Source organism: Rhamphochromis sp. 'chilingali' (genome assembly GCF_963969265.1).
Source record: "Rhamphochromis sp. 'chilingali' genome assembly, chromosome: 2".
In the NCBI taxonomy this organism is placed as follows: domain Eukaryota; kingdom Metazoa; phylum Chordata; class Actinopteri; order Cichliformes; family Cichlidae; genus Rhamphochromis; species Rhamphochromis sp. 'chilingali'.
In genome coordinates, this window is record NC_137930.1 from 29,768,792 (window position 1) to 29,781,299 (window position 12,508).

The 12,508-nt window shown below is 40.1% G+C and overlaps 1 protein-coding gene across 2 annotated transcripts; it reads right to left on the bottom strand.

Annotated features, from left to right (window-relative positions):
• Nucleotides 1–2,684: 2,684 nt before the first annotated feature.
• Nucleotides 2,685–10,261, bottom strand: LOC308391983 (progestin and adipoQ receptor family member 3-like). 2 transcript variants are annotated; one of them, XR_013970730.1, is made up of 8 exons: nt 10,125–10,261; nt 9,494–9,740; nt 9,133–9,295; nt 7,689–7,844; nt 7,368–7,565; nt 7,126–7,216; nt 6,906–6,980; nt 4,886–5,003 (listed from the first exon to the last, which is right to left on the bottom strand). XR_013970730.1 is itself a non-coding variant. In XM_080874824.1 (7 exons), exons 2-7 carry the CDS (start codon nt 9,688–9,690, stop codon nt 4,861–4,863), a joined length of 948 nt encoding a protein of 315 aa, XP_080730950.1. In that variant the 5' UTR covers nt 9,691–9,740; nt 10,125–10,261; the 3' UTR covers nt 2,685–4,860. The 2 variants fall into 2 exon arrangements, 1 of the variants encoding a protein (XP_080730950.1); XM_080874824.1 differs by lacking the exon at nt 6,906–6,980 and having other exon boundaries at nt 2,685–5,003.
• Between the last annotated feature and the right edge of the window lie 2,247 nt (nt 10,262–12,508).

Below are 12,508 nucleotides of genomic sequence, written 5' to 3' on the forward strand. Positions count from 1 at the left end.
GGAGAAAATAAGTATATAAAATATAAAAGTATATATTTGAAAAGCATTTGATGCATGAAGATAACATTTCACAGCAATCATTATATATGTTTAAAAGCTGAACTAAAAAATGTTTAGGTGAATTGGAGATGGTTAGCAAATTTCCCACTTGTGGGACTAATAAAGATAAGATAAGATACGATAACTCTTTATTGTCATTGCACAGTCATACATAGTACAATGAGCACTACATATAACACAACACGACACGATATGACACATCACAATGCAACACAAACAACACAACACAGTATATTAACACTAAAGTGTATGTGTATTGCACACTGTTATTATTGCACATTAATTATTATTGCACCTTGTTATAAATATAAATATTATTATTGTTATTATTTTAAACATTGTTACCTCCCCCCTAAAAAAGTCCAGGGAGGTATCCAGTCAGGTCAGCTATTTGCATTGATCAGGGCTATTGCCCTGTTGTAAAAGCTGTCCTTGAGTCTATTTGTTCGGGACCTCAGCAGCCTGAACCTCCTGCCAGACGGCAGCAGCTTAAACACCTGGTGTCCTGGGTGTGTGCAGTCCCGTAGGATGCTGCGTGCCCTCTTGAGACAGCGAGTGCTGCACAGGTCCTTCAGGGAGGGAAGAGGATGTCATCTCCCCCTGAGGTGAGCCCCACCACCAAAGGTTTATCTTAACTGTCACACAGAAAGATGATTCGAGATGGAATGACTGTTTTGAGAGGGCACAATATCTTTTATAAATGCAATATTTCTTAGTGCAGAAATTTGGATTTTTTTCCTCTAGATTTTTAGGGTACTGTCAGTTCCTTCACCAGCACTCCCCTGGGGGGGGGGGGGGGGGGGGGGGGGGGGGGACGCCTGAGAAAGGCGGAGCCTGTAGGGGCTCAGAGAGCTTTTTTTAATAGTAAACCAATAGGTTTTGACACCAGGAGGTTTTGAGGCAGGCTAATGTTCCTCAGAGGTCTCAGAAAATACAGTGTTTGTTGTATATGTTGTATGTTGTTTTAATAAGACACTGTGTGTTGTGTGTCTATTTTAGGTATTTTTTAGATGTGTGTACAAAACAACTTGAAACTAGAGACTCTTTCCAGCTCCTCTACATTCATGTTCAGCTGCGGGTTGGCTCTCTGACTTCTCCTAGCTATCAGCTATTTGGTCTTTTTTGGTATGTATTATGAGAATAGACACTGAACTAGCTTTATTCTCAAAGAAGCTCGTTTACATATAGGCTGTAGACAGTGAAATATAATGCAAACTACGGCATTAAAATGAAAAGTTCTTAAAATAAAAATTGACCGTTTCCAAAAATGCTGATCACTGCAGACACTTCTCTGTACAAACAGCCATTAGCTCATGAGGTAGTACACTCAAGGTTGTTATTTGCTTGCATAATGATCATACTTTGAAATATTGACACTATGTCTCATAATAACACCGCAGCAGGACTTCATCATACTGTTGCACACTCACACGTTCAAGTATATATGGGACACCCATCTTTTACCTATTAACTGTAAAGAAATGAAGAGTAAGCAGTTTGTCTGTTTGTACCTGTCAATGATTGAATAACTTTGAACCCCCTTGAAGTCTGCATTGCCACAGTTTCCACACGCGAGGCCTTCGGAGTTAAAATGTGGCTGAATTGGGGTCAATTATAATCCAGACCTAACTAACAAGGTAGTATCGTAAAATACACATTATTTACATCACACTGATGGAATTCTAAAGTGGGAAAGTGGAAGACGTATGAATGCATTGTGATGTCAGAGGTCAGAGGAGAATGGCTACACTGCTTCAAGCTGATAAGGACGTAACTATGAGTTAAATAGCCACTCGTTACAATTAAGCTATGCAAAGAGCATCTCTGAATGGAGAACCTGCTGAACCTTGAAGCAGATGAGTTACAGCAGCAGAAGACCACATCAGGTGCCACTCCTGTTAGCTAAGAGCAGAAACTGAAGCTACAATTCAAACAGGATCAACAAAATTGGACAACAAAAGACTGGAAAACTGTTGCCTGGTCTGATGAGTCTTGATTTGTCCTGTAGCATTTAGATAGTAGGGTGACAATTTGGTATAAACAACAACATCGATGCATGGCTTGTATCAACCCTTCAGGCTGCTGGTGCTGTAGTGGTGTGGAGGATATTTTTTGACACGCTTTTGGTCCCTTAGTACCAACTCAGCATCATTTAAACACCACACCTGAGTATTGTTCCTGACCATCTCCATCCCTTTATAAACACAGTGAGCCCATCTGCTGATGTGTCATGCAACAAGGAATGAGGATTTATGCTGATGCTGTGAGGATGAGACATGACTTCTGACCAGGCAGTTCTCATCACGATGCCCATGTATTTAACAAGAACATACTTTTCAAGCTGCCAACTGACATGAATCACTTACATTGTGAGCTTTACCTGTGGAGACTGTGAATAGAGAGAAATAGGCACAAAAACCGAGATTTAATCCACATTTTCCACTGAACTCTGCATCATAAATGAGAAGCATTTGAATCAATGCTGCCTACTACTGGTTTTTATGAGACCTGCAGCTTCCTCGCAAACCAAAATGAGCTAATCTTGCACCTCTCTTAAATCACATCAACCTGCTTGGATTTTTAAGCAACTGAAGCACAGAAACTCACAAACAACTGATTTCCCAGCACTTTATTCATTCATTTATTCATTTAAAAATATCTTTTCACATAGGCACTGAAATAAATATTTCACATTGCAGTAGTCAGTGCCACCGCAGTAACATACAAAACACACAAAGGAAAAACACAACCAAACAGCAGTCCAAGCAGATCAAGCATTTAATGCCAAAATAAAGACACTTAAAAAAAAACAGAGTGCTTTTGAGTGCTGCCGTCATGACTGCAGCAGTAAGTGCTCTGAAAAGAAAGAAAGAAAACCACACTGGCCTTGGAGTGTAACAGTTTGATCATTTTGTCCTAGTTTAGGCTCAATTGTGGACCCACAGATTGTAGAAGTGCCATTACAGTACAAACAGATAATAAGGCAAACCTGATTGAATAATGCAAAAACAATACAAACCACCAAAAACATATAACTGTCCAAAAGTACATTAATTTGAAAAAGAAAAGGAAACTGACACACATCAAACTGGCCTTGTTAAAGCAACGAGGTGGCGGTTATCAGTATTTTTTCCTCACATTGTTGCGAGAAGCTTCATGATAAAAGGACTGATGGCTGATAACAGATATCTGCTACAGTTGACTGACCTCCCGGGCTCATCACTGAGTGTTATGTTAAGTGCTACTGCTCACAGCAAACTGTGAATTCATAGTCACACGTACCGCTGCTAAAGCGTCATTTCCTCAAAATTAAATATGAAGGAAGAGATCTCGTTTCCTCTCGTCAGACTCATATCAGCCACCACATTAAAACTCCTGTGAGTTGTGGCTGATCTGTTTTACAATAGGGCACAATATCAAAACTGGAAGCGTGCCAGTAGAGATAAATGCACAATCCTATAATTTGATCAAACAATTGCAATAGATAGACAACCACAGGTCACTTAGCACCTCTCTGATGAGCTGTGCTGAGTGAGGTGAACTGTAAGTAAGCTACAGCAGGACGACTGAAATCAGACTCCCAAATTATGTAAGATGAGACTGAAGACTAAAAAATATATACCCATCATCTCAATGATAAAAATGAGTTTAGCATTAAGATTAGTCTGTTTCTCTCAGCTGATAACAACAGCTTTGATTTTATATACTGGCTTTGCAACTTTGCAGCATTTAAAGTATTTTTTCCCAACATATGTGTTCAAATATAAAAAAAAAATACTGCAAGTACTGAGTGACTGTTTCTACCAAAGAGAGGTAACTCGCAGTACCCAAACGGTAACGTTCAGCTCCCTTGGGTTTTTCTGTCATTCCCACTTCTTAATCAAGACATTTCACACAGAACCAACAACAAAGCAAGGCAAAAAATAAACAAAATTAAAATAAATAATTCTTCCCACAGAGTAAGAAGTAAGATTCAAAGGATTCAAAATACCTATTGATATTTTTTACCAACACTTCTGTACAAAAACTACAATCATAAACAACCATGAGAAAATGCTTTTATCACCCAAATATTTTCTACGAATACAAAAAATACAGTTTCATGCATTGATCTAATAGAGCTCACTGTTTTCTGTGCTTTAGGGGCTGAGTTAGTGTGGCCGACCACATCTAACATCAGCTCACAGTCCTTAGGGAGCAAACACAATCCCAGCACCAACCTCCACCTCCAGTGGCTCTGCTAAGCCGTGGGATGCAGGTACCCTCTCGGCATATTTATATATGCCTCATTATTAAAAAAACCAAAGTGTTCGATCCCTCCAGCAGAGGTTTAGAACTAATTTCAAGCTGAATTTAAGCTGTTCTGGGGACACCTGGTGGCCAAACATTTTACTGACATGCTATATGTTTGTGTCAATCGGTCAGCTGTCTGTAATCACATCCGCTCATTCTCCTTTAATGCATGCAGTGGCTGACATGATGTGTTCATCCATTTTATTTTATTTTGGACAGTTAACTTACAGTGAAGGGTGTCAGACATATTTCTTACTGAGGCTGTGCTGCTGCTCTAATCCCTAATGTGGATTTCAGATTGGGAAGATAATCTGCGAGTGGTACGCACAGGTGAGTTGAACAGTGTGACGGAGGGCGTACGATAAAGAAGCCCCTTTATTTCTACCGCCGGTACTCAGAAGTACCTTGTCGTTAGGTTGACAAGGTAGAGGTCACAAAAATACGGTTCTTCTTATTATTGTGTTGTTTTTAGGCAGCTTTACATTGCAGTTACATGATGAATTTCACTTATCTCCTGGTGGTCTGCGCTGGGCAGGACTGGCTGTGTCTAAAGTGCATGATGTACACAGCCGTCTGATGCCACCAGTAAAACATAGCCACCACAAGTATGTGCCACACCTGGTGGCTGGCACCCAGGTAGTTCAGCTGGCCTGGAAAAAGAAAAAATAAAGTGTAAATATAATGCATTTATTAATTCTCATAATGTAGAACTGTTGTTGAAAGAAGTTCAATCGTTTAAAGGGAAAACAAATAACAGATGGATGGATGGGACGCGTACTCTGTAGCGGTCAGAGAGTTTAATGGCTTCATCGTACTGTAAAATGAAATGTCTGGTGTGCCGTTGTCATGGCGGTGTATACAGTACCCTCTTAATCATTAATATTTCTGTTTCCACATAAATTCACCATTTCCTGTTTAAGTTCATTAAGCAGTTTATTTGACTGGTAAATGGACTGATCCCTATACAGCTCTTTTCTGCTTAAAGCACTTTATATTTAGCATTTCAGAATCAGAATCCTTTATTAGTCCCAGAGGAAATGATGTGGTCCCAGCTGCTCCAAGACAGTAAGAACAGTAACTAACTCAACTAAATTAAAAAATACAATATATTACAAAGTTACAAAATAGCTTTAATTATAAATATCCCAGTTTATTTATATATATATATATATATATATATATATATATATACACACAAATTTAAAAACATATGGTTGAATTGATGTGCCTTTCTTATCATATTGACTGCCCAGAACAGACTCGTAGAAAATCCAGAGCATTGCCTGACAATTTTGGCCTCTAGTGGGAACTTTTTTCCCTCCATACATTGTGTTTTGTATAATCCACATGAAGATCAAACCATTCTTTTCAAAGACAGAGCGGTGAAGTTTAACAGACCATGTGTCTAGAATTATGAACATGATCTGAAGAGGCCTGCACACTGCGAGATCCCAGCAATCTTCTTCAGCAAACTTTATTGTACGCCACACTGCCTGATACCCGCTCGGGTCTGTCATGGTAAAACAAATAAGTTTCTGCTGCAACAAACCCGATTTCCTTCTTTGCTGGAATTGCAAACATTTTGTTTTACACTTACATTTACGTTCCTCCACTCCACTTAAGTTTGTACCAGTCTGTGTCCGTTGATCAGGGTGTCATTTCCTGTCCTACTGGTTAGTTTGTCGACCCAGATCTAGCAGCAGTCACACTGTGACATGTCATCTTACATTCCTGATACTCCCAGCTTACTTCCTCAAATGCTTTTTTTTAACTGTAGGTCTCAAGACCATTAAGGTCAACTTCAGTACTCTGTCACTCTCAAAGCAACTTCACTCTTTTAAAGCTGCTTATTTCATCATGTATCATGAAAATGGTTCCTAATGTGAACGGGCATCGGCACATAGGTGTGGTAAGGATAACAGCTGAGTAGCTTTCATTGTAATTTTCCACTTCTGATCATGTTTTGTGAATCGTGTGAGTTATGGCTAAGAGACATAAAGTAGGAAGATCTACGGCCTGAGAAGCCTCAGAGCAGGAACTTCATACCCAGAATGATGATGATAACAGTTTAACTGACGGAGAAGGGTCAGATCAGCTCCTTTTCATATGAAAATGGATTGCCAGATAGAGAAGTGTGATTCATCACTCCAGAGAACACGTTTCCACTGCTCAAGAGTCCAGTTTTTGCGTAACTTGCACCACTGCATGTGATGCTATGCATTGCGATTGGTGATGTAAGGCTCACCATGAAAACCCTTTCAGTGAAGCTCTATACGCTCGGCTCTTGAGCTCATCCGAATGTCACGTGAAGTTTGAAGGTCTGTAGCGATTGACTCTGCAGAAAGTTGGAAACCTCTCCACAGTGTGCACCTCAGCATCAACTGACCCCACTCTGTTAATTTACGTAGCTATAACGCTATCACTTCATGGCTGAGTTGCTGTTTTTTCCACTGGCTTCCACTTTGTACTCCTAACAGTTTACTGTAGAATTTTTAATAGTGAGAAAATTTCACGACAGGACTTTTTCCACAGTTGGCATCCTATCAGGTTACCTGGCCAGAGCATCCCATTCTTTCACAAATGTTTGTAGAAGCAGTCTGCATGCCTAGGTGCTTGCTTTTATACACCTGTGGCAATAGAAATGATTGGAATGCCTGAATACAATGATTTGGATGGGTGAATGCATACTTGAAAAGTTGATATCAAAATCGTTCACTCTGTAAAGCCAAAAGCAAACAGACACAAATGCTGCCGCAGACAAGCAAAACTCACCAGGAAAATATCGCTCAGGGATTTTGGTGACGTAGAACAGGAAGGCAGAACCAGCAATCAAGTACATTATTATAACTCGAGGCAGAAACAGCTGAAACAGAGACAGGAAAGATTTATTGTACACAGGGAAAATCCTCATTTCTGGGTTAAAACCATAGTAACAGCATCACAGCAGAAACGGCTTGTAATAAAGCTCTAAAACGATACAGCGAACATACAGCGCACAAGCTTTGTTTCCTGACCTGCACAACATCGGAGGTGAAACCACCATTGAGCCAGACCCAGTGGCAGGCAGGAATCGTGCCAACACCTGCCACGCAACAGAAGATTGACATCCGTATCCAACGCCAGTCATTGCTGAGGTAACGAGGGTGGACCTGAGCGCTGAAGACGGCCAGGATCAGGGACAGCACTGTCAGCAGGTAGACCTGCCGCCAAAACTGCAACCAGGGGAAGTAACAGACAATATAAAACACAGCGCAATATGAGCCTGAGGATCTCCAGTTTCATATCTTAAAGGAAAAGGAATTAGCCAGCAACCTGATACTAATGTTTGTGCTTACAGCATTACAATAGAAAGCGTAGAAGATCCCAGGTACATAGCAGCCCAGGATGCCAACAGAAATGCCTGCATAGTCCAACGCCAGCCAGCGGCGGCAAGTCTTCTCCGATCGATGACACGAGAACAGGTGATACCCCACTGAACACAGCATGCAAACCTGAGAGGGAAGCACACAGCACCAGATGCAAATGTTTTTCGACAATTTCTTTACGTATAGAGCATTTTTATGCATCCATCAAGCTAATCACATTTGTGACTACACGAAAAACTTTGTGTTTCTTTACCACATGGGTACATTATACCTACATAAGAATTACACTGACTAGTTATTCACTATATTAAAAGATTTCAAACCATTTGCGAGTGAAACTTACAACATAAACAAATACACAGCTAAAATGTCAAAATCCGCTATCTGTCAACAGGAACTCTAAACTTCACAGCTACTTCTATCTACACACCTGGGAAGGTGGCAGTGACCTGAGTGCACCTGTAGCAAGAAACATGAAACCTATGTTAATAGGTTTGTTCAGTCATGCAATTGCACAAAGCTACCCTGGTAAAATAAAACTGCTTCACAAACAATATCTGGAAACAGAAACATCTCATGCCAGCTAAAAGATTCATTACAAAAAATGCACAATAAGAAAAGAATCATGAGAAAACATTCATGAGAAAGTGCTTTATTTTTGCACAGAGAAGTGTACAGCTGCCTGATTAATGCACTGTCTGGACATGCCCTCACAGGAATTAAGGTGGATTTTTGCCAAGTTTTGACTCCCTGCACAACCTTTGCCCTGGTGGGTGGTGTCACCGTTTGCATTCATACTTGTGCACTGACGACGAGTGAAGCTGAGTGTTATACTTGAAGCAAATAAATAGTGAACAGCCCTCTCTTTAACTAAATGCAGGAAAGAGAAAAGACTTTAGAATCAGCTTGGGCCATAGACTGCTGATCAGGGAGCAACAATGGCAAAGAATGCCATGAGGATGACATGCAGAGGATTGGCATGACAGAGTAGGATGCTAGCGATAGGGTGAGATGGATTCAGGTGATCAGCCATAAGGAGCAGCTCAAAACTGTAGTTTTAGTCGTTTACTATACAAACAATGACAAAAAGCAATTGAACAACTTCAATCTCTATGCAAATATGAGGCAATCAAACTACTAGCAGGCTACTAGTTTACACAGCACTCTCTTTCATATACATTTTGCTTAATGCTACAATCTGAATGACATGTGCATTTATCCTGTTTTTATGGTATTTTTATTCCTATTTTCAACATTATTTAATTATGTCATTTATTGATCTATGGTTATGACTGGAGGGATGATTATTTTTAAATCAAGAAAGTGATTTGTAATTTTGCAGCGACGAAACAAATCATTAAAACCAGCTCACAGGAAGCTCAAAAACCATCTTGCATACATACACACAACTTACCTGGAAACAGAAGAGTCCTATAGCGTAGATGACATAGTCTTCTCTGTTGGCTCCAGAAGCTGGCAGGACAGACAAGAGGTCGTTGACTCCCAGAGAGAAGAACAGCAGGAAACCCAAAAGGTGGCTCCAGATATTCACCGTCTCATTGGACAGAATAAAAATACTGCAAAAGAAATGTGCAGGATGTTTGCATGTGCATGGTTTATGTGCAAATGTATGGATATAATCACTCAATTTTCCCCCTTCTGGTCTGTAATGCTATATATTTATATCTACAAAGTTGGGCAACTCAAAGAAAGATAAATAACAGTAAAGGCCAGAGGTGAAATGCATAAGCTTGATTTTGCAGTATTCCCAGCACCTTTTCAGGCAGAGTTTGGAGGGCAGGTGAGCCCTGTAGCCGTCTGTGATGTAGGGGTTTTCCTTCAGGAAGAGGGGGATTTGTTCGTAAGTGTACAGTCGTATCCTTTGGGGTATCAGCACCGGCCAGTGCTGATAACTGCCCAGCTCTATGTAGTGGGCAGTCTTCAGCAGCTTCTGGGGCATCTTCAGCAGCATCTTGCTCGGGGCTCCTCTGGCGGTGTAAGGCAAGCTGAGGGAGGCTAAGGCTGCATATGGAAAAAGGAAAGGTAGGATTTATAAGGGAGTGTGCTAGGATGGTAAAACAAGTCCTCCTCTATCTGAAATCAGTGCTGACATTATGTTATATCTACAGGATCAGGGTTACCGTCGTTTGTGTGTGTGTATTCATCTATTCCCTAACCCTACCTCCTTAAAAGCTCTCAAATCTCACCACCACCAGCACCACATTCTCAGTTAAGTCCACAGGCTCTCCGCATATCTTTCCCTTATAACTAAACCCCTTAAAACAGCAAACTAAACACACTAGCGTGCCCGACTCGCACGTCAATCCGTTTGTTATTGTTGGGCCATGCTAGCTAATGCGCACGCTAGTCCGCTAAAGTGATGTGAAACGGGGTTACAGAACTCACCATTAGTCCCACTCCGACTTTCGATGTCCCCGTTCACACAGTTCAGCCATATCTGGATGGCTTTTAACCTGACACGTCAGTAATAATGTTACATTTTAGTGAACAGACACACTACCCGCAAAACCTGTCTTTCTTCTTTTGACGTTGATGGTAAACAATGAAACGGCACAATGCTGCCACCAACTGGTGGCTGCGGAGAATTTCACCCTGCGGTGTTTTATTAAACTTGAAATGAAAACAACAACAACAACAACAACGATGATGATGATAATAATAATTTGTGGAAATGTATCCTAATTACTGATGTAGGTTAATTAAGGCCTTGTTCTCTACAAAGGAATGCATTTCAAACTGCATCTTTTATTTTAGTGGTTTGAACACTTCCCAAGAGGCATCACGCCCAAGCATTGGTGGACCATTTAATTATAATGCGGCTTGTTTATTTAATAAATTTGACTGGTGACCACACCTAAAAAATACTGACTTTTTGCTTTCACTGAGACTGTTGCACATTGTTTAAGTCTTACCAGCATCCCACGAGAAAAAAAAACCAAACAAACCAAAAACTACAGCAGTTATTTTCATTTTCTCAGATCTACAATTCTTACCCATGTTTGTAAATTGTCAAACATCATCCTACCATAATGCCTGAACATGACAAATCCTTTAGCAGCTGCTTTACGTTATTTAAAAATTGTGAAATATTAAAGCAAATAGCTGTTTTGTGATGTTGATATCTATTTGCTACAGAGCCAAAATCTCCAAGAAAGTGGTCTTGAGCAAGCCATGATCTTGAACGAAATAAGAAAATTAATGGATGGTCTTGAGCCTCCAGCCTTTCTGAAGGTCTTTTAGTCTTTCTTTGGAGATTGGATGCTTTTTCTTAATCTACTGCCTCTCCAGAGCTCAGACTTCAACATTATTGAAGCACTGCAGGATCATTTTGCTAGAGATCAAAATACAAGGCAGAAAACATCCAAAGAAGAAGCTGTGGAAGTCCTTCTGAAGCCTAAAGAACTATTCCTGAACTACAAGAAAGCGAAAGAGAGTTCAGGCTGTGTAGGAAAATAAAGGTAACCACACCAAATATTGACCGTTCAAGCTCATAAGAATTGTACAAACTCTGATTTTGCCTTTTATTACTGTATTTCAGTTTATGTTTGCATGTGTTTCGATAAGTCACTTCTTCTTTTTTCCCATTTCCAAGCAAAATGGGAAATAGATGATGGCTCGAGATTTTAGAAAATTTGGGGTCTCCACTATAACTTGAAACAATAAATAAAATCCAGTTTGAGTTGGTATTATCGGAGTATTGTCAGTAGGAGCATCTAACATCCAGAGCCCTGCTGTCTCCTCTTCCAACCACACCCACATAAAAAATAATAAAATACAAAAACATGGACCATGATCATGACCTAAACAGCCATCAGAAGAGAATAGATTCCTCTTCGCTGACGCAGTGACTTTGGTATGTTATTAGAGTTGCATTGTCATGACTTCATCCTCTTGAAAGTTGACACTAAGCCACAGGCTGTGAGGACATCCCTACAGAGAGTGCAGACACATGATTACAGCACTCGCTCACAAAAGAACTCCAGGAATGAATTAAAAATGTTTTTAGTCTCCAAGATTAAAGCTCCTGGGGGGCTGGTGTTAAAGACTATACAAGTTTATATATACTGTGTTGGAAAACAAAGTCTCCGTGTGTCGCTGAGCAAAGGTGGGGACTTAATTTCAGCACTTGGAAGGAAGATGCAAGTGTTCATGCAAAACAACAAATCAACCCTGCGCACCGAGGGCGTTGTGTTTGCATTTTCAATTGTTTCCATCTGGAAGAGATTTACAAGAGCACGATGCACTTGTTTGAGACACGAAGCATAAAGTTCATCTCATGAAAGGGTGATTTATGAGTCAGTTAGACCTGTATTACAACAAGACACGCCATTACCGATTACTCTTTTTTGCTAAATCTTGAAGCGATTTAAGTAGGAAGAAGAAGAGACTCGAGTTTATATAGTAGAAAAGGCTCCTAAAACAAGCTCAGCCGAATGTAATATTTCAAAATATGTTCTTTTTTTACTCATATCAATGAAAAAACGTCTCAAATACCCCAAACAGGAAGATCACTGAAGTTATCTTCAAAATAAAAGTTGTTAAAAAGTTTATCAGGAAAATGTTTTTGTGAATAAATATTTTTACACAACCGTCCTCTTTTGCCTACTCACCCTTTCTTTATTAGTGTCTAAATATGTAATGCAAAATAACTTCAACATGCTATCTCTTAGCGTCCCTATAAACTCTTAATTAATTAATAATATATAAGCCATTTTTGTTAACGCCCCCCGAATAAGGAATCCCGGAAGTGCAGAGGGAGGAAGCTCTCG

What these genes read in the sequence shown, in the direction of transcription:
- LOC308391983 (XM_080874824.1), bottom strand. Translation starts at nt 9,690, where the DNA reads ATGCTGCTGAAGATGCCCCAGAAGCTGCTGAAGACTGCCCACTACATA. An exon ending in TCCAAACTCTGCCTGAAAAG is followed by an intron (nt 9,296 to 9,493) that starts GTGCTGGGAATA and finishes TTTCTTTTGCAG; the next exon opens with TATTTTTATTCTGTCCAATG. An exon ending in ACGCTTTCTATTGTAATGCT is followed by an intron (nt 7,566 to 7,688) that starts GTAAGCACAAAC and finishes CCCTGGTTGCAG; the next exon opens with TTTTGGCGGCAGGTCTACCT.